At 49.1% G+C, this 21,754-nt stretch overlaps 1 protein-coding gene across 2 annotated transcripts in view; it reads left to right on the forward strand.

Moving 5' to 3' along the window:
* Positions 1 to 16,269, forward strand: part of GALNT10 (polypeptide N-acetylgalactosaminyltransferase 10) — a 212,482-nt gene extending 196,213 nt beyond the window's left edge. For both annotated transcript variants that reach the window (XM_026510837.4, XM_057312279.1), the window contains 4 exons: positions 2,905 to 3,126; positions 6,169 to 6,285; positions 11,638 to 11,787; positions 12,240 to 16,269. In XM_026510837.4, the coding sequence (XP_026366622.2) occupies positions 2,905 to 3,126; positions 6,169 to 6,285; positions 11,638 to 11,787; positions 12,240 to 12,398 (648 nt within the window). In that variant the 3' untranslated portion in view covers positions 12,399 to 16,269. The remainder of the gene's footprint in view (positions 1 to 2,904; positions 3,127 to 6,168; positions 6,286 to 11,637; positions 11,788 to 12,239) is intronic.
* Positions 16,270 to 21,754: the final 5,485 nt, after the last annotated feature.

Genomic DNA, 21,754 nt, shown 5'->3' on the forward strand with positions numbered 1-21,754 from the left:
GCTGAATTTATCATAATATCTAACTACCCTCGTTGAGTAGCAGATCATACCGTAAATGTTTGCTTCTTGTTTTAACGGCCAGATCCTAGAGCATTATCTCCTAGAAGATCATTTTGATAGATTTGAGGAGAGGTTGCCTAAAAGTCCTAAATGTGCAAACATAAAGAAAGAAACAGCAGTCTTACTAAAGTTGTCAGATTCCAGAAAGACAAACAGCTAGAGAGCAGTGAAGTGGCAATTCAAGAAGAATGAGCTAAGCAGCAGCTCACTGCCTCAAGAACAAGTAGCCAGTCTTAGTTTGTTTACTAAATTTGCTAAAATCCTTCTTGTCTCTGCCCCTGTGAGAGGGATCTTAGGGAAGGCAGCAACAGAAACCCACTCAAACTTGCAAAAAAAGACAGGGGCCTCTTAGTCCAAGGATCTGGGCAAATCTCTGTAACGTAAACACAAGAAGAGCAGAGCTGCTTCAGACAGGACTGGGACCCTGAACTAGGGAGGTGTCTGGGGGAGGGATGAGAGGAACACGCAGCCTCCTAAAATCTCAGAGTCCCTGTGTGACTCTAGCAAGGAGAGGTGTAATAGAAGTGCACAGTCCTTTACTTTGGTCCAGACAGTCAGCTGCACAAAAGTTCAAGAGCTGGGAGAGGCATGTCTAGAAAATGCAACATTCATTAAAATAGTAATTTAAAGATCAATTAAAATGAAAATATTGTGTGATTCGATTCTTTTATAGTCACTGGTGGATTTAGGCACCTCTCCTTGGTCAGATTGGCCACTTTAGCCTGTGGTTGGAGAGGAGACTATAGCAGTTCCTCATCATCCCCGTGGCCTGAGCAAATGAGTGTGTCAAAGGACCTGGGTGGGCAGACTGGAAAAAGGAGAGTCTTCAGGTGTGCAGGCTTTTTTAGGCTTTCAGCTTCCTCGGGGCAGTTTTAAATTAAGCCCAGCCTTTGCCGTGCAGGGGCCTGGCAGGTATAACACTGTTCTTTAATTATCTCTAACCCACTGCCAACCTCTTCAGCACTCAGAAAGAATGAGGCCTTGGCAAGGAAATTTCATGGCTTCCTAGTCCCAAACTCGAGAGTCAGCAAAATGGAGGAGTTGGTGAATTTTGTCTTTGGCATGGGGCCCCCCTTCCTGCTGGCTTCCTTTGTCGCTGCTCAAGAGTCAGAAAACTGTTTTTGTGTGGCCCGTGAGTTAAGAATGGTTTTTACATTTTTATTTTTTTTTATTTTTTATTTTTTTTTTATTTTTTAATATTTTTATTTATTTATTCGACAGAGATAGAGATAGCCAGAGAGAGAGGGAACACAAGCAGGGGGAGTGGGAGAGGAAGAAGCAGGCTCATAGCGGAAAAGCCTGATGTGGGGCTCGATCCCATAACGCCAGGATCACGCCCTGAGCGGAAGGCAGACGCTTAACCGCTGTGCCACCCAGGCGCCCCGGTTTTTACATTTTTAAATAGGATGAAAAAATGAAAGAAGAATATTTTGTGATACGTGAAAATCAAATTTCAATGTCCATAAAGTTTTATTGGAATACAGCCACACCCACTCATTTACATAATGTGTAGGGCTCCTTTATAGCTACCTCAGGGTTGAGACCATGTGGTCCGCAAAGCCTCAAATATTTATAATCTAACCCTTTACAAAAAATACTTGCCAACCCCTGCCTTACCTGCTGCTTCTGGAGCAGTCATTTACACTGAGGTGTGAATGATTGATACAGCTTAAAATGCTAACTCCCTCTTACCTTCAGAAGACAATTTGGATTGCAGTGGGGGTGGGGGGGTGGTTTATGATAGAGATAAAGCCTGGAGAGTTGAATGTTGAGTTGGAGGGCAGGTTTCTGACAACAGCCAGGAGTTGGAGGAAGATGTTTTGGAGCAGAGAATTTCACCTGAACCCCGTAGCTGTGTTCTTCCAGAACCAGGCATCTGTGGTTCTCAGCAGGCGGTATATACAACTACAGATGGAATGAGGAATCTTCCTCCCAGTTACACAAAGAATTCACTTCTCCTCTGTCTCCAAATCTGCTCACAAACAGGCTGTTTTCCTGCCTGCTGCCTCTACTTGCCAATAATGTGGTTGTCATTTTTTTATTGATTATCCTTGTGTTTCATAACAAAAATAGCGACTTTTACACCTCAGAGGATTATTTAAAATTCCAGAGCCTGCAACCTTTCAGTTGCAGATTATAATTTGTTTTCGCCAGGCAACTTGGTCAGCACTCGTAGAAAATGACAGAAACCGAACTCACATTGGCATAAACATAAAGGGAATTTACCGACTTCTGTGAATGGAAAGTCCGAGGATAGTGCTGTCTTCAGGCATGGCTGGGTTCAGGTACTAAAAGGAGGAATGTGTTCCTTGTCTAGGCTTCAGCTCTGCTTCATTCACTCAACGTTGGTCGGGTTTTCCTATGGCCCAGAAGCTCTGGCCGTCAGATCTTACACAGCAATCCAAGCAGAAACAGAGCATTTCTTCCCTGTGGTGCCAGAATTGCCAAGGCTGACACCTCTGGATTCTGATTGGCTTGGTGTGGGTCACGTGCTCACTGCTGACCAATCCCTATGCCTGTGGCTGGTTCCCGTTAGTGGGGCAGGTTCAAGTTCTTTTCCTGAAGCCACCTGAGAAGACAGTGAGGCAGAGGAAACAAAAAGGGGATGGAAGATGGGCGGGGAGACACCAGCCGTCTTTTATTCAGCCGGAAGTTGTAGAGTCCTAAACCCATGCATAAGTAATTAAATATAGAGGGCTTTATAAACACGGTGGAGCTGGGGTCTTTGATGCAACATAAAATAAGAAGGATTAACCTCAACTTCCAGGACCCTTGGCCCACCCCCACCCCTTGGCCTCGGCCCCTCAGAGGGCCTGACCCTTCCACCTGCCTGTCGCCCTCCAGAACCTGAAGCGAGTGGCGGAAGTGTGGATGGACGAGTACGCCGAGCACATTTACCAGCGCCGGCCCGAGTACCGCCACCTCTCTGCCGGGGACGTCGCCGCCCAGAAGAAGCTGCGCAGCTCCCTTAACTGCAAGACTTTCAAGTGGTTTATGACCAAGATCGCCTGGGACCTGCCCAAATTCTACCCGCCCGTGGAGCCCCCCGCCGCAGCTTGGGGGGAGGTGAGTCCGGAGAGCCTGGCCAGCTACAGAAGTGGGGCCCAATGCGACATGCAGATGCAGCTGTCCTGATTGTCTCTAGCCTTGTGGCAGTGGGGTTTTTAATTTGCTCTTTAATGTTCTAAGTAGGGAAAAACTAAAACCTTACATTATTAGCAGAAATTTTACCATTCATCTTCATATTCTGCAGTGCCAGTTTTAAATGCAAACAGAAGAGCATTTAACTCACGTGCCAGATGGGTGAAATTTCACAATCTGTATTTCAACCCTTGTATGTGCATATGTATTTCTTAGGAAAACAATGCAAACCCTGCACGAAACTGACTCAGCTGATCTTCTTTCACTTGTTGATAATGCGTACTTTCTATCAAGACGCTCTCCCTGCAGCTTGCTGATGAGTGAGGAAGGGTGGAAGGACAGCGTACTATGGGCTGTCCTATTCTTCCTTCCTTCTGTGTGGTTATCTGCTGCTGGCGAGGAAAGTGGTGGCTGGTCCAGGGCAGTAACACAAGTAAGAGGAAACGATAGAGCTCCTCGGCCCAGAATGCCATGGACCTCCTTTGTGCAGTCTAACTCTGGTTGGAAAGGAAAGTCCGGTCTTTAGACCTGCCGGCACCCCACTTAGTTATAGCCATAACTTGAGTCTTGCCGAACTGCCATGCACGAGGGACCCCCGGGATTCTGTGCTTGTGGGGCGTCACAGATGCTGTATGCAAACGCGGAAGAGAGGTACGGCGGATGCCCGTGCAGTGTCTTCAGTCTGCTCACGCGCAGGCTCCCTTGTCCTATCAGATTTCACTTACAAATTCAAAAACCAAATTACTAAAATCTCAAGACAATGATGGAACGCCTGGGTGGCTCAGTCAGTTGAGTGTCCGACTCTTGGTTTCAGCTCAGGGTTGTGAGATGGAGCCCCAAATGGGGCTCCATGGTCAGCGGGGAGTCTGCTTGAGATTCTAACTCTCCCTCTGCCCCTCTCCCCTCTCTAAAAAAAAATAAATCTTTTTTAAAAAAATTTTAAGACAACGATAGAAGAACTTTAAACCAATGACAGGCCCTTCTGCGTGAGGGGCCCTGGGCCGTTGCCCATGTCACACACTCATAAAGCCAGTCCTGCTGAGGGAGGCAGGCCGTCTTCAAGGGGGAGAAGCACTGCATCACCAGGTTCTGGCTCCTGAGTCTCTGAGCTGAGAGGACGCACTCCCTTATAGATGCATATATTGAGGCTTGGGGACAAGGAGCATCAGAGTTGGATCTCCTTCACTTGTAGGTGACAGAAGTGCAATTTAAAATGAAGAGAGAAAAAAAAATTTTTTAATTTTTTTAAATTGAAAAGAGAAAATTATTAACTCTCATAGAAACTTTGGGTAGCTGTGGCTTCAGACACACCTGGATCCAGGGGCTCAAATGATGTCAGTTTCTTTTTCTCCTGTTTATCTCTGCTTCCTTTCGTGTTAGCCTCATGCTGAGGACAGCAAGATGGTTGACAAACCCTCAGCTTGGCCAATCAGCAGAGAGCCTATGCCTCCTTCCCAGTAAAGCCAGCACAGGTCTTATTCTTAGCTCTGCGGTGATCCCTTCGGCCACTGGAGGAAGGGGACAAGCAGAGGTAGGACAGATACTCTGACAGGCCACAGGGTGGGCAAGGAGCGGTAGCCCCATAGAAAATCAGGGTGCTGTTACCAGAGGAAGGACACATGCATTTGGGCCGGCAGAAACACCAGGTATGACTTGTTCAACTTCACACTGAAAGTTAGAGGGACCTTTCCTGACTAAGCTGTCTGGCCAGCCCTACCCGCCACCTGCACAAATATTCTAGATGATGTGTCTTATTGACTTCCCTCATAAAGCTCTTCATTTCTTTGCCAGTTTATGGGCTTTCTCCCCTATATTAGGTCCAGTCCTCTGAGAAACAGACACCAAGAGACTGGTTGGGGGAACACCTGAGAGAAGAAATGAGAAGGGAGCCAGGAGAGGCTGGGAGATTCACTGTGGGGCTGGTCTGCCCTCTGGGAAGGGGGGAAGGAGGAAGAAGGGGTGGGGTAGGAGGAGTGCCAAGTAACAGAGCAGTCTTCAAGCCAGCTCACAGGAGTCTGGCACCCGTCAGGAACGGGCCTACCACGGTACCCCGCCACCCTCAGATGCTGGCTGGAAGCAGCCCACGGGAGCATGGCCTCCGGTCAGACACACTGGATTCAGAACACGGCCGCTGGGCAGTCAGACTCCCTGCAGCAGGACAACGGAGTGGCACGTTTTCACGGCCACCACAACTCCAAACCCTCCATCAAAATCGGAGTGCTTCTATGAGGCAGGAACTCCAGGGTGTGACAGCTCCGCGGTGGCCGTCAGCTAGTGAGGGCTGGCTAACTGGGGGCTGCTAGGCCTTCCGCTCCCAGCAGGTGCTCCTCCTACCACACCACACCCATCTCACTGCAACTCCTGTTGTTCCTGGGATCGAGAACCCTTTTCCACTCACCTGCTATAAAAGGCCGAGAGCCCAAGACCCTACAGCAAAGATGTCATGTCCTTTTCTAGGGTGGTTTTCAAGGTATGGTCCCTGGATCACCTGAAATGGGAATAAAATTCGATTGCTGGACCTAGCGAATCAAATTCTCTGGGAGGAGAACCAGGGAGTCCCTTGAATCCCGCCCCCCACCCACCTCTAGCCCCTCCCACTGCCACCCCGTGACTCTGCAGGCTCTAAGACCAAGCAGACTCTGGAGGAGCTCCTCTCTGCACTGAGTATTCCCTTATTGAGAGGCACAGGGCACGTCCCCCAGCCCAGGGCCAGCTTTTTTAAGACACTGCAGAGCTCTCCCTATCTGATGTCTCTGTAGGGTTCCCTCCTCCCACCCCAGCAGAGTCCCAGGAGGGTATCTTTTAGGTCCTAGGGTGGGGTGGGTGTGGGGAGCAGTCACATGCTGCCTTGGAGAACTCAGGAGAATCAGGGAAGGAGAGCCACTTCTAATAAGAATTGTTATCAAGAAAGGAGGAGGGAGAGCTCCTGGTGCTCACTGGTCCCCTCGTTCCTTCTGTCTCTTTCAGATCCACAATGTGGGCACGGGGCTGTGTGCCGACACGAAGCATGGGGCCCTGGGCTCCCCACTGAGGCTGGAGAGCTGCGTCCGGGGCCGCGGGGAGGCTGCCTGGAACAACATGCAGGTAAGGGCCAGTCCTCAGGGACGGACAGCCAGCTACCCTGTGCAGCCTGGGAGAGAGAGGTCACAGGTCAATGATGAGTGACAGAAGTTAGCCCAGGGGAGGAGTTATAAGAGCTTCCTGAATACCTTAGAAAGAGGAATCCTTCACATTGCAATAAAATCACCAATCTGGCCCATTAGTTGCACAGGAAAGACACTCAGCCCCAGTGGCCTTCAACAAAAAGGAGAACTAACTGGCTCATGTCACTGTAAAGCTTAAGTGCTGTTCAGTGGGACCCCTCCAGGGTCTCAACTCTGCCTCCTCTCTGTGGGCTTCATCTTTCACCTGGCTCTTCCCATGTGGTAGCAGATGGGACCACCAGCTGCAAAGGCTTCCCATCCCTCCATAAAAAGGCACGTCCCTTTCCAGAGTTCTGGAAAAGCCCTGGGTCACTCACAAACTGGCTTTCCTGAGCCAGTTACAATAGGGATATGATAGAGTCCTCATATTGATTAGGCCCAGGTCACGTACCCACTCCTGGAGCTGGGGGTGTGGTGTGGTCAGCCTCACCCGAAGAATGGGGAGAAGAGTGAAGAGGGTGTCTTCTCCAGGAGATCATGCCCAAGGGGTGTTATCAGAAAAATGAAGAGTGCAAGCTGGCAACGCAGGAAAAACCACCACCCCAAGAAACTGCTTCCGTGATCCCTTCCTCCAAGCAGTTAACCCCCAAATCAGACCACATCCGCTGAATCTTGGTTCAAGGTTCAAGGTTAAATTTTTATAGCCTCCTTACTATGGGTTTTCTGGCATTTTGGAAGTGCAAATGGATAGAAGCCTATATCGTGGGTCCTCTGCAAAAACAGAACTCAGAAGGGATGCGTGGCGTGAGTGCTGAGAAGGAACAGCACCGCCTCTCAGATGGGCACCGTGCCCAGCCTGACGGTGTCTGCTCCTCCCTCGGAAATCCTTGTTGCTCTCCCTCCTCCTTTCTTGATAACAATTCTTATTAGAAGTGGCTCTCCTTCCCTGATTCTCCTGTGTTCTCCAAGGCTCTCCTTCCCTGATTCTCCTGAGTTCTCCAAGGCAGCATGTGACTGCTCCCCACACCCACCCCACCCTAGGACCTAAAAGAGACCAGGAACAGCATGGGGCCTGGATAGAATATGCCCGAGTTGCTCAGCCTAGAAGAGCCTCACTGTGTGGCAGAGAGTCCACATTAATGCCTGAGGATGCCCTCAAAAAGCAACAAAATGGCGCCTGGGTGTGTAGCTGTGCCAGCCTCCCCCCCTCTGAAATGGGAAGCATGGCAACCCTGTTGCCCCAATGGGATTTAGATCCCCCAGGGCTCTCAACCACCCTGAGCAGAGCGCTGTAGTGAGCCTGCAGAGGGAAAAATATGAATCTAAAACGCAGCCCCTAAGTTACAGAGGGCCTGGGAAGCAATCAGGAGGCAAGAGCTCCCAGTACCACTCCTTTGCCACCATCATGTCCACTTCTGGCCAAGATGGAGTGGAGTAATGGGTCCTGGATTTACCCTCCTGCCAGAAACAACTGAAAAACAAACAAAATATGTGGAAAACTGTTTTCAAGAGAGCAGACATCAGCCAGTGGAGGACAGTAATCCTCAAGGGATAGCAAGAAAACAAGGTAAGCCCTATGACTGTCCCAGTCCTTCCTTGAGAGAGTCTCCAGGCCACAGGTCAAGGATGATGACCCCGGGGGAGCCAAGCCGACTTCTGAGCTGGGGAGACAGCACAGAGGCTGTTGGAGGCCAGTGGGGCTGAAATTCACAAAATAGAGGATGGGTGAGGAGAGCGCCAGACACAGAGAGAACTTGCGGGATTTACCAAGTCCCCCTTGGACATTTGGTAGAGAGCTGATCCGTGCATGGATGTGAGCGAGCTTCCAGGGCTGGAGAAGTCCTGCGTGGATGAGAGGGAGCCATGCCCGGTGCTCATGCAGGGCCCGGGATGGTGCCTGTTCTCACCAGCCCAACTGGAAAACAACAGGATTATACTCAAGAGACTGACAGTGTAGTTGAAAACCTTCCCTCAAAGAAAAATCCAGGCCCACATGGATTCACTGGTGAATTCTACCAAACACTTAAAGAAGAAACTTTACCAATTCCACAGAGACTTTTCCAGAAAAGGAAGGAATACTTCCCAACTTATTTTGTGACGCCAGCCTTACCTTAGTAGCAACACCAGGTTAAGACATTATAAGAAAATTGCAGACCAGTATCCCTTGTGCACATAGATGCAAGAATTCTCAACAAAACTTTAGAAAATCCTGTCCAGTGGTATATAAAAAGGATAATTCATTATGACTAAATGTAATTTATCCCAGGAATGCATGGTGGGTTTAATATTAAAAAATTAATCAATAGGTTCACCATGTTAACGAACTGAAAAAGAAAAACCATATAATCACCTTTTTTTTAAGATTTTTTATTTTTTATTTATTTATTTTGATAGAGAGACAGCCACTGAGAGAGGGAACACAAGCAGGGGGAGTGGAAGAGGAGGAAGCAGGCTCCCAGTGGTGCAGGGAGCCCGATGTGGGGCTCGATCCCAGGACCCTGGGATCACACCCTGGACCGAAGGCAGACGCTTAACCACTGAGCCACCCAGGCACCCCTATAATCACCTTTTTAAAAAATATTTATTTATTTGAGAGAGTGAGAGTGAGCACTAGCGGGAGAAGAGCACAACTAGGGGGAGAAGCAGATTCCCCGCTGCACAAAGAGCCTGATGTAGGACTTGATATCAGGACCCTGTGATCGTGACCTGAGCTGAAAGCAGACACTTAACTGAGCCACCCAGGGGCCCCCATATAATCACCTTTACCCAGAAAAAAGCATTTGACAAAATCCAACATTCATTCCTGATAAAAACTCTCAGCAAACCAGGAATAAAAGGAAACTTCCTCAACTTGATCAAGGTCATCTATAAAAAGCCTGCAGCTAGCATCATACTTAATGGTGAAAATCTGAATGCTTTACCCCTAAGATCAGGAACAAGACAGGGATTCCAACCCTACCATTTCTATTTGACACTGTACTAAAGGTTCTAACCTGTGGCAAGAAAAAGAAAAGTCCTGCATGTGGGCGAAGAAGGAAAACCATCTTTATTTGAAGACTCTATGATCATCTTTGTGGAAAATTCAATTGAATCTACAGAGAAACTACCAGAACTAATAAATGAACTTATCAAAGTTGTAAGATATAAAAACCAATTGTATTTCTATATATGAATAATGAAGAATCAGAAATTAAAATTAAAAACAAGCACTTATTATAACTATATATATATATATATATATATATATATATATGGTCCTCAGTCTGTCACTGATAAAAGACCTGTACACTGAAACATTGAAAACTACAAAACATTTTTGGTAGAAATGAAAGAAGTCCTAAATAAGTGAAGATCTGTGCCATGTCCAGAGGTTGGAAGACTCAGAATTGTTGTCAGTTCTTTCCAGACCACTATGTAAGTTCATCACAATCCTAACATCTTAGCAGGCTTTTCTTACAGAAAGTGAAAAGCTGATTATAAAATTCACACGGAAATGGACAGGACCTAGAATATCCAAAACAACTTGCAAAAGAAGTCCAAAGTTAAAGGATACACACTGCCTGATTTCAAGATATATTATAAACTGGCAGTAATCAAGACAGTGTGGTATTGACATAAAGACAGATCAATGGAACAGAATCAAGAGACCAAAAATAGACCCACACGTATATGGACAATCAATTTTTGCCAGTGTTTAAAGGCAGTTCAGTGGAGAAAAGATAGTCTTTTCAACAAATGGTCCTGGAACAATTGGATATCCATATCCCTCAAAAAATTCTTCGATACATACCTTATATTATATGAGAAAAATTAACTCAAAATGGTGCATTGACTTAAAACCTAAAACCTTTTAGAAGAAAATGTAGGCAAAAGTGTCTGTGACCTTGGATAAAGCAATGATTTCTTAGATAAAACACCAAAAGCACAATCCATAAAAGAAAAACACTGATAAATTGGACTTCTTTTTAAAAAGAAAAAGCAAAAACTCTTCTTTAAAAGAGGAAATCGAGAAAAAAGGCAAGCTGCAGACCAGGAGGAAATGTTTACAAAACACATATCCGATAAAGGACTTGGATCCGGAATTTATAAAACTCTCAACACTCAATAATAAGAAAACAATCCAGTTTAAAAATGGGCAAGAGACTCGTGCAGACACTTTAGCAAAGAAGGTATATCAGTGGCAAATAAACACATTAAAAATGGTTAACTCGTTGGAAAAATGGAAATTGAAATTCAGAAGACTGACCATACCAAGGGGTGGCGAGAGTGTAGGGGAACTGGAAGAATGCCCTGCTGGTCAGAGTGTAAATGGTACAAGCACTCTGGAAAACAGTTTGGCAGTTTCTTAAACATCCATCTATCATATGATCCAGCCATACCACCCCGAAGTATTTGCCCAGGGGAAAAGAAGGTATATGTCTATACAATGACTTGTACACAAATGGTCATAGCCACTTTATTTGTAATAACCAAAAACTGAGAGCCCCCTGATGTCTAAGGACAGGTAGAAGGAGTATGTTGCAGTGAAATACTACTTAGCGATGGCAAGGAACAGACTATTGATAAATGCTGTCGTAACAAAATGATATTGAGTGGAAGAAATTAGACAAAAAAAAAAAATACATACTCTAGGATTCCTTTTATTTAAAATTCTAGAACTTGCAAACGATGTCTAGTGATGGAAAACAGAGGAGTGGTTGCCCAGAGGCATGGGGAGTAGGGAGGGACAAGAGGAAGAGACCACAGGGGATGTGAGGATGCTTTTGGGGTGATGACCTTGATGGTGGTGGTGGTTTCACAGCTGTAAACCAGTCAGACATATCAAGTTGTGCACTTTCAATGGGTGCAATCTATTGTACGCCAGTTAGACTTCAGTAACGCTGCTGAAAAAAACCGCTTCTCAGCCAAATGCAGTATGTAAACCTGGTTTGGATCCTGATTCAAACTGTGAAGAGAAACTTACAAAGCAAGAGCACTTGAACTCTAGCTCCTTGATGACATTGAGGACTTCGTGGTAACTTTTTATTGCTGTCATGGCACTTTGGTGAAGACTGTACACCTGACGTGATGTGAGGTCTATAATTTGCTTCAGAATAATGTGGGGGTGGGGGTCACGGTGGGGGTAAAGCTGTAACAAGATCACCATGCGTTGGTAACTGTTGAAGCTGGGTGACTGAGACAGGTGTGGTCAGTACTGTTTTCTGGATCTCTCTGTTTAACGTTTTCTGTCACTCCAAAAGAGAGAGAGTCCCCTGGTTTTGCTGTCCCCCTGACGATGTCCCTGTATGTACAGGTGTTCACCTTCACCTGGAGAGAGGACATCCGGCCGGGAGACCCCCAGCACACCAAGAAGTTCTGCTTTGACGCCATCTCCAGCAGCAGCCCGGTCACCCTCTATGACTGCCACAGCATGAAGGGCAACCAGCTGTGGAAGTACCGCAGAGTAAGGCAGGCCGTGTGGGCGGAGCAGGGCAGCCGGCAAAGCAGACAGGCGAATAAACACGCCGTGCCTCCCTCCTTCCCTGGACAGAGCCCCCTCGCTCACGCATTTGTCCCACAAACCCGCCATGCCCGACTTCTCAGTCATTCGAGAGAAGCCAGAAATCCAGATTTTTATGTGAAATCTCTAGGATCTTCAACGTTGGCAACTGGGTCCATTAAAACAAAACAAAACAAACAAAAAACAGCATGAGAACCAGTGAAATTGGGCCGGAGGCGAGCGTGCTTAGGCCCCGGATGTGGCGCGCATCTCACCGGGCAAGGCTCGCCCCGGCCAGGCCAAGGGTGAGGGAGGGCAGGGCCCAGAAGCCTGGCGGGGGCGGGGGGGGGGGGGGCAGCCCTGGGCTCAGGCCGCAGTGCAGGCGCTGCCAGGCTGACTGCCCCCCTGTTTCCTAGGACAAGACCCTGTACCACCCGGTCAGCGGCGGCTGCATGGACTGCAGTGAAAGTGACCACCGGATCTTCATGAACACCTGTGACCCCTCTTCTCTCACCCAGCAGTGGCTGTTTGAACACACCAACTCGACGGTCTTGGAAAAATTCAACAGGAACTGAGCCCTCACGTCTCCTCAGCAGGCCTGGCGGAGCGGTCCCCGGCCCCTCCGCAGCCTTCCTCTCCCAAGGGAGGCAGGGCTTCTGTGGGCACCGTGATGCGAGAGGTGCTGGCCAACCGGTCCAGGGCACAGAGGGCTCTTACAGCTGCAGCAAGGTGTCTGCCTGGTCCCCGAAGCCCGGGGGTGGAGGTAGGATGGAGAACAGACCCCACAAGAGGCCGCACAGAGAGCAGTGCCTGCTTTAACCCCCGGTGGCATCATGGAAATCCAGGAGGACCTTTTCAACTTGGTCACCAAGGTCCCTTGAGCATTATGTGGGAGGAATGCCAGGGCAGCCTTAGGCCACCCCAAAATGGGTCCCGCAAGGTTGCCTAGGCTTCAGATGGCTCCTACGTGACGGTCCTCTAGAAAAAAGGCAACTTTTGCCAGTCTGGGCAGCTTGCAGCACCAGTGCCCTCGCCAGCAGCAGCAGGACAGGGAGGAGGTCTTTCTTGGGGCCAGTGGCGCCAGCCCTTCAGTATCTGCCTGTCGTGGGCTAGCTGCAGTTACCGCCCAACTTCTGTGCTCTGTCACAGCCCCAGGGGATGCGATGGAAGGCCTCACCTGGACCCTCGCAGTGTTCGATATTGAGCACTGGCCAGCTGCCAGGCCTGGGGTCAGAAGCAGGACCCCCAGACACTCCTTTGCCGCCACGGACACATGGATGTCTCCCCTTGCTCTCTGGGCACTTGAAATGTCGTCAGTGCTCTGCGAGCACAGGACAGCTCAGCCACCAGCTGCTCAGAGCTGTGTGTCACTTGGCCTCGGCCCGTGGAGAAGGCCTAGTTAGAATACCTCCAACCTCGATAACTGGAGGAATTTCCCCAATCAGTGCTTCCACTTTCCTCTTTCTGTCTTGGGCAATTACCTGCCTCGAGAGAGGAGCAGACGTGTGAGGTGCTCACCTCACAACGTCTGGAGGCCTCCAGGGTGGACCGTGGGCAAGTCGCCCAGCCTCTGACCTCATCATGGCTCTGGTTCTGATCTAGAACTCCAGAATTTTTCCAAGAACTCTCTCACTGGATCACAACCTAGAATGCTACCTAGGATTCTGGTATTCTAGCATCCAGTATGGATTTCTGGAATGTTGTGATTTAAAAGAGCCAGCCAAGTGTAGTACGGTCAAGGCAGCCCCCCAGCCTAGAGACAATCTTTGAAATCCAAGGTTGGTGGTGTCAGGAGAGAGGGGGTGGGTGACCTGTGTCCAGCAGCTCGTACCGGAGACCTTGGTATGCCACGGTCCTCAGCGCAGACCCGAAGCCCTGCAGCCTTCCACCACCCTCCCAGCTGCAGTGGAGTAAAGCACCCAGTGTCCCACGAGCAGATGTGCACCCAGCTCCATGCCAGTCCCTCGTGTTTACCTTTTGCTTTGTTAATTATGTGTCAGACTCCCAGAGGGCTCCCAAACTAATAGGAATCATTTCGGTAACCAGCCTGCCACCCACTGATTCAGAAATGGAAATCACATTCCACAACCTATGGCTTCCACCAGCTAGTCCGGGAAATACTTGAAATCAGTATTCCAATTAGAGTTGGATCTCTCAATTGTGTCATTTACCAATTAAATGAGACATAAATCTGGGAATAGAGCCACGAATCTGCCTTTGAGATGCTGGCTGATCCCAAGGCCATTATCTCGGGGGGGCAGGGAATAAACTCCCAACCACCACCACCACCCCGATTAAGCATAGAGCTGGCAAAGCATCACTTCCTCCACTTCTGCCCCCGTACAAGCCCTGCCCTGGCCACCTGTCGACAGGAGAGGTGGCCCCTGTGCTCCCAAAAGCTTGCTTGTTGATCCCTCATGTCTTTTCCTGATCAGTGCTCTATCTTTCGAAGTGGCCCTCCATAGGAAGGAGTCCGAAGATGAGGCCCCTTCCAGGATCTAGGAGAACAGGAGTGTTGCAGTTTGGAGAGCTGAATTAGGGGTCATCATCAGAAAGCAGTGCAGCATCATTAAAATAAAAACTGTGCCTTTTAAAAAGAAAAAAATGCAAATGTACAGCAAATCCCTAAACTTGAACAATTTCCTAGTGCCTTGCTAGACAAACCTACAGGGGCAGGGGTGGGGGGAGGGGAAACATGGGTGGTGGCGTGTGCAGTTTCTGTTGGATGAGTGTGTGTTTCTGAACTTCTAATTTCAAGCAGGAGACAGGCCTAGAGCAGGATCTGAGACGGAGAAGCCTCTCGAGGGCCAGAGGCCAGAGTTGTTCCAGTTCGTGCAAGGAACACTCCAAATTAAAAGGGCAGCTGGACAGCTCGTTTAGTCCGTGGCCTGCAAGGGCCTCAGCAACCCCAGGGGGAGGGCTCTGTTTGGAGGCCATGCCTGTAGCCCCCATCCCAGCCCCCAGGGTGCCAAGCACTCTCTAGATTCCCATGTGGTCCCATTCCAAGTGGCTGACCACGTCCTCGGCAAGACCGGGACTCGTGTGGAAAGCAGGAGCAGCGGCAAGCAGGCCGCAGCCTTCCTCTTTCCCGTCCCTTGGTTCTCCTTTCAAGTCTGGTTTGCCCCCTTGACAAGGGAGGGCTAGTTCCCCCGAGCAGGTCTTGCTGAGCTCTTATCCGGAGATGCTGGGACTTGACAGTGTGTAACGGGGGAAGGGGAGAGAAGTTCATGGCTCAGCCGACCAACTGGCAGATTACAAATCCTGACCGCTCGTTGTTTTGGCCTCATTTTTGAAAACCACCTGTCTCAAAGATTCCGCTTCCTGCTCACACTGCCAGCTGTTGCTCAGGAAGGCAGCCAGGAGTCTGGAGGTGCTCTCATCTGGGTAGCGGGTGAGGATAGGGGCCCCTCTTCCTCTCTTTTTTCTGAGCGGGCGGTCACAAAACAGGGTGTGGCTGGAAAGTATCGTGACCGTGGGGCGCCCCAGCAGCCTTTCCGCAGGGGGCCTCCAGAAGCATGTGGCAATGCAGGGAGCATCTTTGCTGTAAATACAAGGCCTCGGGAGGTGGCCAAGTGTGCAGACACGTGTGTGAAAAGCCAGCCCACCGCGTGCCTCCGCCTGGAGCTTTCAACTTTGAAAACCATCCAGGAACTAGCCATCCTGCCCTTGAGGAAGAGCTAGTTCGGAGGCAGAAGGGGGTTCTCCCACAGGCCTGGGGAGAAGGAGCCCTTCTCGCTGCGGGTGCAGCAGACAGACCCCCGAAGTCCACATTATCTTTACTTTGCTAACCTACCTGTTGAATTCTTTTTCTCCTGAAGAAAGAGATGATATCCTTTAAAATGACTCCATATTTCTTTCCATGCATCATTTTTCTGTCTCTCGAGTCTCTAAAGAGCAGCAAAGCACTTTACTGAGAAATCTGGATTCCTTGCTTCAGCGATCCTAGTTTGTACAGGTTGGGTGAACTTTTATAATTCCTGGGAGGCAGTGCATTTTTAATGTTTTCTGAAGATTTTTAAGTGTGGGAGAGGGGCAAGGAGTGCAGTCCTGTTCTGGAATTCTTTTCTACTTTCTCTTTGTGAAAATCCAAGTAATATTTCAGTCCAAACTTGATCTTGAGCCAAGGCCCACTGCCACCTCTGAGGTGGGAGTTGGACCTACATCCCCAGTGACAAGGTCCTCTTAACACCTGCTCCCCACATGGCTTTGATTCTGCCGTGTCAGATAACAGGGTTGGGCTGCTCCGTTTTTGGCTTGAAGACTGGGATCCCAAAGGGACTACAGGCAGGGAATATGGAGATGGCAGACTGGGTATTGCAAACAGAAAGCTCAAGACCACCAACCTCTCTTCTCCTGCCTGGAAAAGTGAGCCTTTGTGAAGAACTGACTTACCGTGTACAATTGTGATTGTGACTGTTGTTGAATAAACCTCCAGACTTTCTCTAACGTGCTGTCTGGCTTGTTCTTGTCACACGCGGTCTTCCACCCCATCATTCCCCAAGTTGTCAGTGTGTGTCTGCTCAGTGCCAGGATACTGAACAAGTTCCCAACAGCCATCATTCTAGAGAAGAAGGCAGACCTCTGACAGCTAACCAAGACGATGCTAGATGTGAACAGGGCGATGAAGGATACGAAACAAGATGTTTGAGAGACGAGTGGGGATCAACATTTGGTTGGCCGGTGAAAGAGTGCCTCTCTGTGAGAGCTGGAAGACATGAGGGAGTGTGAGCCAAGAGGCAGTTTGGTGAAGAGAGTTCCAGGCAAAGGGAACAGCTAGTGCAAAGGCCCCGAGGCAGGAAGGAGTTCCCATGTTGGAGGCACAGAAGGAGGTGAGCTCCCAGGGTTAGGTGGGGTAGCCCACAAAGGGTCCTACAGACTACAGCCAGGAATTGAAGATTTCAAAAGGGCAGAACAACATGAAATAGTTCATTTCTGGTGCTCATTCATCAGCTACAAATTTCCACCTACCAAAACATTGTGATGCTTTGAGTATAAGATGTATGTAATACCATGTAGTAGAAAGAGCACTGGCCGGCCAGGCTCTGCAACAGACTGTGAGGTCTTGGACAAATCCTGCCCCCTATCTAGGCCTCAGTTTTCTCCCATAAAATGGGTAGGTTTTGGATGATGCTTCCAGTTCCACCCGTGGTTCTGTGGTTGAGACTTGGTGTGGGCCTGCCCGTGACCACGAGCGAAGCTGCCTGCCGGTGCTGCCACGCAGAGCCCACTAGAGGGCGCTGTGGACCCACAGCTTGGAGAAGGCGGATGAACAGGAGGGGGGAACCAGTTCACTGGCCACGGTAGCAGGTTTTGAGCACTGGAACCAGAAGGTCAATATTAAGTAAATTTCTTCTAAAATTTCAGTGGCTTCTTTAAAAAAGATTAAATTATTTTACTAGGAAAGAAGGAAGAGAGGGAAGAACATTCCATGTGTAGGGGCAACATATGCAAAGACCCTGTGGGGGGAGCATGACAGGTAGGAAGGTCAGTGAGCAGAATGGGAGAAAGAAATGGAGGGGGTGGGCAGAAGCCAGACCCTGCAGGGCCTTGTGGGCCATGTTAAGGAGTCTCTGCGCTTTATTTTTATTTTTTATTTTTTTTTAAGATTTTATTTATTTTTTATTTGACAGAGACAGCCAGCGAGAGAGGGAACACAAGCAGGCGGAGTGGGAGACGAAGAAGCAGGCTCCCAGCAGAGGAGCCTGATGTGGGGCTCGATCCGAGAACGCTGGGATCACGCCCTAAGCCGAAGGCAGACGTCCAACGACTGCGCCACCCAGGCGCCCCTCTGCGCTTTATTTTTAAAGCAGTGGGAACCATTAGAGGGTTTTTAACTGGACAGGGTGAGAGCATCAGATGTGCCCTTGGCTGATGTGTACAGCCAGGAATGACTCGTTCAAGGTGCTGGGCGCACAGTAGGCACCTAGGTCCTGCAGAGTGAAAAATCCATGGCCGTTGGATTCTTAAAATTACTGTTCGCTGGGAGGGAAGGTCCGTCCTCCCTGGTGCAGGTGGGAGGACGGGGGAAATTACACTTCTCACCCATTTTAGCTCCCCGTCCCCCCAAGCCCGCCAAGCCAGAGTAGAAGGCAAGAGATCTGAAGCACTTGGCTGGGCACAGAGTGGGAGCTCCGGGTGAGGGTGGCACGCTCCGTCAGAAACAGATTTGAACAACTCGGCAATTTGCCCAAAGTTTTGGATTCTCTTTTTCTCTCTATTCAGTTGGGACTGGGGCTTGGGGGCTCCTGGCACTGAGTAAGGGCTCAATAAGTACTTGAAGAAGGGACAAATGGAGGCATGATATAGTTCCAGCTTATACTTTAGGCTTTTGTCCCTCCATTCGCAGCCCACAGACCTTCTGAGAGAGGGTGTTCCTACATCTGTGATACGCTACGTGTTCTTGAGAAAGCCCCTTCCCCTCCCCAGGCCTCTGATTTCCCATATGACAATGCGGAGAAGGGGAGCAAATGAGATCATGGTCAGCCAGGACTGGTATAGTCCTACAAACTTTACATCTGGTATTTTGCAGTGGCCCTGATCGTGTCAAGGAAATATTTTCCAAGCTCAGGGAGGGGAGGGGATGGGAGCAGGATCCCTTCTCAGTTCTGTTGTTGGTATCTCCCACCGTTAGGGCTTCTGGGCTATTGCTGAAGCAGGTCCAGGATTCAGTATCCAAAGCTTCCTTCCTGAAGCTGCTCACAGCTCTGTCCACCCCTGGCCGCAGGCAGCTGGCTCCCCTTTGTTCCCCTGAACACCTGGGCTGCCTGGCTTGGCGATACTTGGGGGCCGTGATAAGGTCCCAGGGCAGCCTGCAGTTCTCACCTCCTGGTCTGGCTTGCTGCAGGCCTGGCAGGGTGATGGCCCTCGGTGTGCTCACACACACTCACACACACAATGCCATAGAAACAAAGGAAAACCTGGTGAACCCTCAGAAAAGCAGGTTTCTTAGCAACTTCGCAGCTTTTGTTCATGAGCCACTTGGAATTGAAGTCGCATCTGATCTCCTGCCAGCTCCTGCCTGGGGATGGGAGGAAGGGGATGACAGGTCTGCCTTTGCTGAAGCTGAGTGCAAAGCTCCCCCGCCATTGGCCTCTCAGCCTTGGAAGCTGAGACCTGAACCCATGGGTTGTCCACATTCTGGGAGAAGTCCCTGTGACAGTTTCTTCACAGCTATGGCTGCCGAAACCCAGGGCTTGGTCATTCAGACCACAAATGCATACCGAAATATATACCGTGGGCTCGTGGTGGTCCACGCTCTGTGCCACGGTAGTTGGCCCCAGCTCTGTCCTCAGCCCTGGAGATACAGAGGTGGGTCAGGGAAAATCGGTCTCTTTAGCCTAGTGATGAGAACAAACAAGGGCACTGCTTGTAACTTCACCCCCAGGCCTCTAGGATAAAATGAAAACGTCTTAGCCAGGTCCTAACAGTCTTCCAGGCCGGCCCCTGCCTGTTCTCCATCACCTCCCCAACAGGACCCAGGTCCCCACGGACCAAGTCTTTTTCGCCTCCAGACCCCTGCTGGTCCCTCCACTTGGAGTGTTCTCTGTCCCCTTGGCAGCTTCTTTCCCGACTTTGAGTCCTCGCTTAGCTGTCCTCTCCCCACAAGAAACTTCCAGCCCACCCTGTCAAGACTAGACCTTCCACACACATCGTTCTCCATCGTGCCGAGCACCTCTGTAGCCTCCTTCACAGCACTTATCCTGATATACGGTCCATTCCCTTTGTTCACAGTAGTTAGTTCAGTGGCGTCACCGCGAACACTGAATTAGCAAATACTGAACCATGCCCTAAGGCAAATGCAGGGGTAGGCTCCCGTGAGCCTCTACTCCCAAAGTTTTCATCAAACCATCAGTACATAACCTTGTTTTACGTGCATTTCTGTTTAAAGACACCTTATTTAATATAGGTCATTGATTTGTCAATAGCGAACTCGGGGCAACACTAGAACTAATGCCTCGATGAAGCTGAAACTTATCTAACACAGGTGTGTTCTCCACAGGCTTATCTTAGTGCTTCGGAACACTACACCACACCTCAGCGCTACGGCTGGGGGCATTTTCACCCACAATCACCAACGAAAAGCACAAAAATATGTAAAAGGTGACACTACACAGCCCACGAAAGGATACGCGTTTAAAGCATGAGCACTAAATCGACATCCACCGGGAACGTGCATGTTGGGCGACTCAAATTCTTCTCCACTCTACACATGCATGTGTCTGCAAGTGACTCAGAGGGACCCTGAGTACTGGCTTTGAGATGACAGATACATTTTGGTGAGTAGGCACATGTGCAAATACAAAATCAGCGTCCCAGGCACCTGGGTGGCTTAGTCAGTTAACCATCTGCTTCCACTCAGGTCATGACCTGAGTCCTGGGATTGAGCGCCTCCCCTCCTAGAGTCAGACTCCCTGCTCATGCGGGGAGCCTGCTTCTCCCTCTTCCTCTGCCCCTCCCCCTCGCTGGCCTGCATCGGGCGGGGTGGGCTCTGTTCTAGGTGGGGAGACTGCTTGGGATTCTCTCTCTTCCACTCCTTCTGCCACTCCACCCTCTTGTGCTCACATGTGTGGGTGCTCTCTCTATCTCAAATAAATAAATAAATCTTTGAAAAATGTACCTAAGAACATCAAGTGGAGACTAAAGACTGATCCCTTTCAACAAATCTAATATTAGATTTCTACCTTTATATCAGAGTTAATGATACACATATTTCCTTTATTAAAATATAATTCACACACTTAAAGTGTGTAATTCAGTATTCTTAGTGTACTTACAAGGTTGTGCAACCATCACCACTTCCTAATTCCAGAATACTTTTTAAAGATTTATTTATTTATTTGAGAGAGAGAGAATGCATGCACACGTGCACCCATGAGTGGGGAGAGGGGCAGAGGGAGAGAATCTTCAAGCAGACTCCCTGCTGAGTGCTGAGCCCTATCCCGCAACTGACCCAAGCCAAAACCAAGAGCTGGTCGCCCAGCTGACTGAGCCACCCAGATGCCCCAAATTCCAGAATGTTTTTGTCCCCCCCGAAAGAAACCTCATACCCATTAACCGTCACTCCCCACCCCGGCTGCCTGGTCCCTTAGCCATTGGTAACTGCCGATCCCCACTGATTTGTCTTTGCTGGATATTTCACATGAACGGAATCATGTAATATGTGGCCTTCTGTGTCTCGCTTCCATTTAGCATACTACTTTCAAGATTCATCCATACTGTAGCATGTGTCAGTCCTTCATTCCTTTCATTGCAGAATAATAACATATCTGGAAATACTGTTTTGTTTCTCCATTCATCAGTTGAAAGACATTTAAGTTGTTTCCACCTTTCAGCTATCGTGAATAATGCTGCATGAGCATTCATGTACAAGCTTTTGTGCAGACCTATGTTTTGATCTCTCCTCTCTCCTAAGAGGAGAGTGGGTGGGTCATATGTTAAGTCTACACTGAACACGTCGAGGAACTGCTAAACTGTTTTTCCAGGATGCATATGCACCATTTTTGCATTCCTGCCAGCGGTATGCGGGTTTCAACTTCTCCACATCCTCAGCAGTACTTGTTATGATCTGGCTTATGTACGGTAGCTATCCTAGTAGGGCGAAGTAATATCTCATTGGGCTTTGGTTGACATTTCCCTAATGATCAGTGATGCTGAGTTTCTTTTCATGTGCTTTTTGGCCATCTGTATATCCTCTTTGGAGAAATGTCTATTCAAAATCTTTATCTCTTTCCACCAGCTTCCCGTGCCACCGTAATGGTGCAGGGGAATGTCCTGGCATGTGCTCTCAAGAGCATTAACAATTCCAAAAAGAGAGGCAAACACCAGGTTCTTATAAGGCCATTCACCAAAGTCATCGTCCAGTTTCTAACTGTAATGATGAAGCATGGTTACATTGGTGAATTAGAGCTCATTGAGCACAGAGCTGGGAAAA

The sequence above is a fragment of the Ursus arctos genome, unplaced genomic scaffold (genome assembly GCF_023065955.2).
Source record: "Ursus arctos isolate Adak ecotype North America unplaced genomic scaffold, UrsArc2.0 scaffold_15, whole genome shotgun sequence".
Classification (NCBI taxonomy): Eukaryota; Metazoa; Chordata; class Mammalia; order Carnivora; family Ursidae; genus Ursus; species Ursus arctos.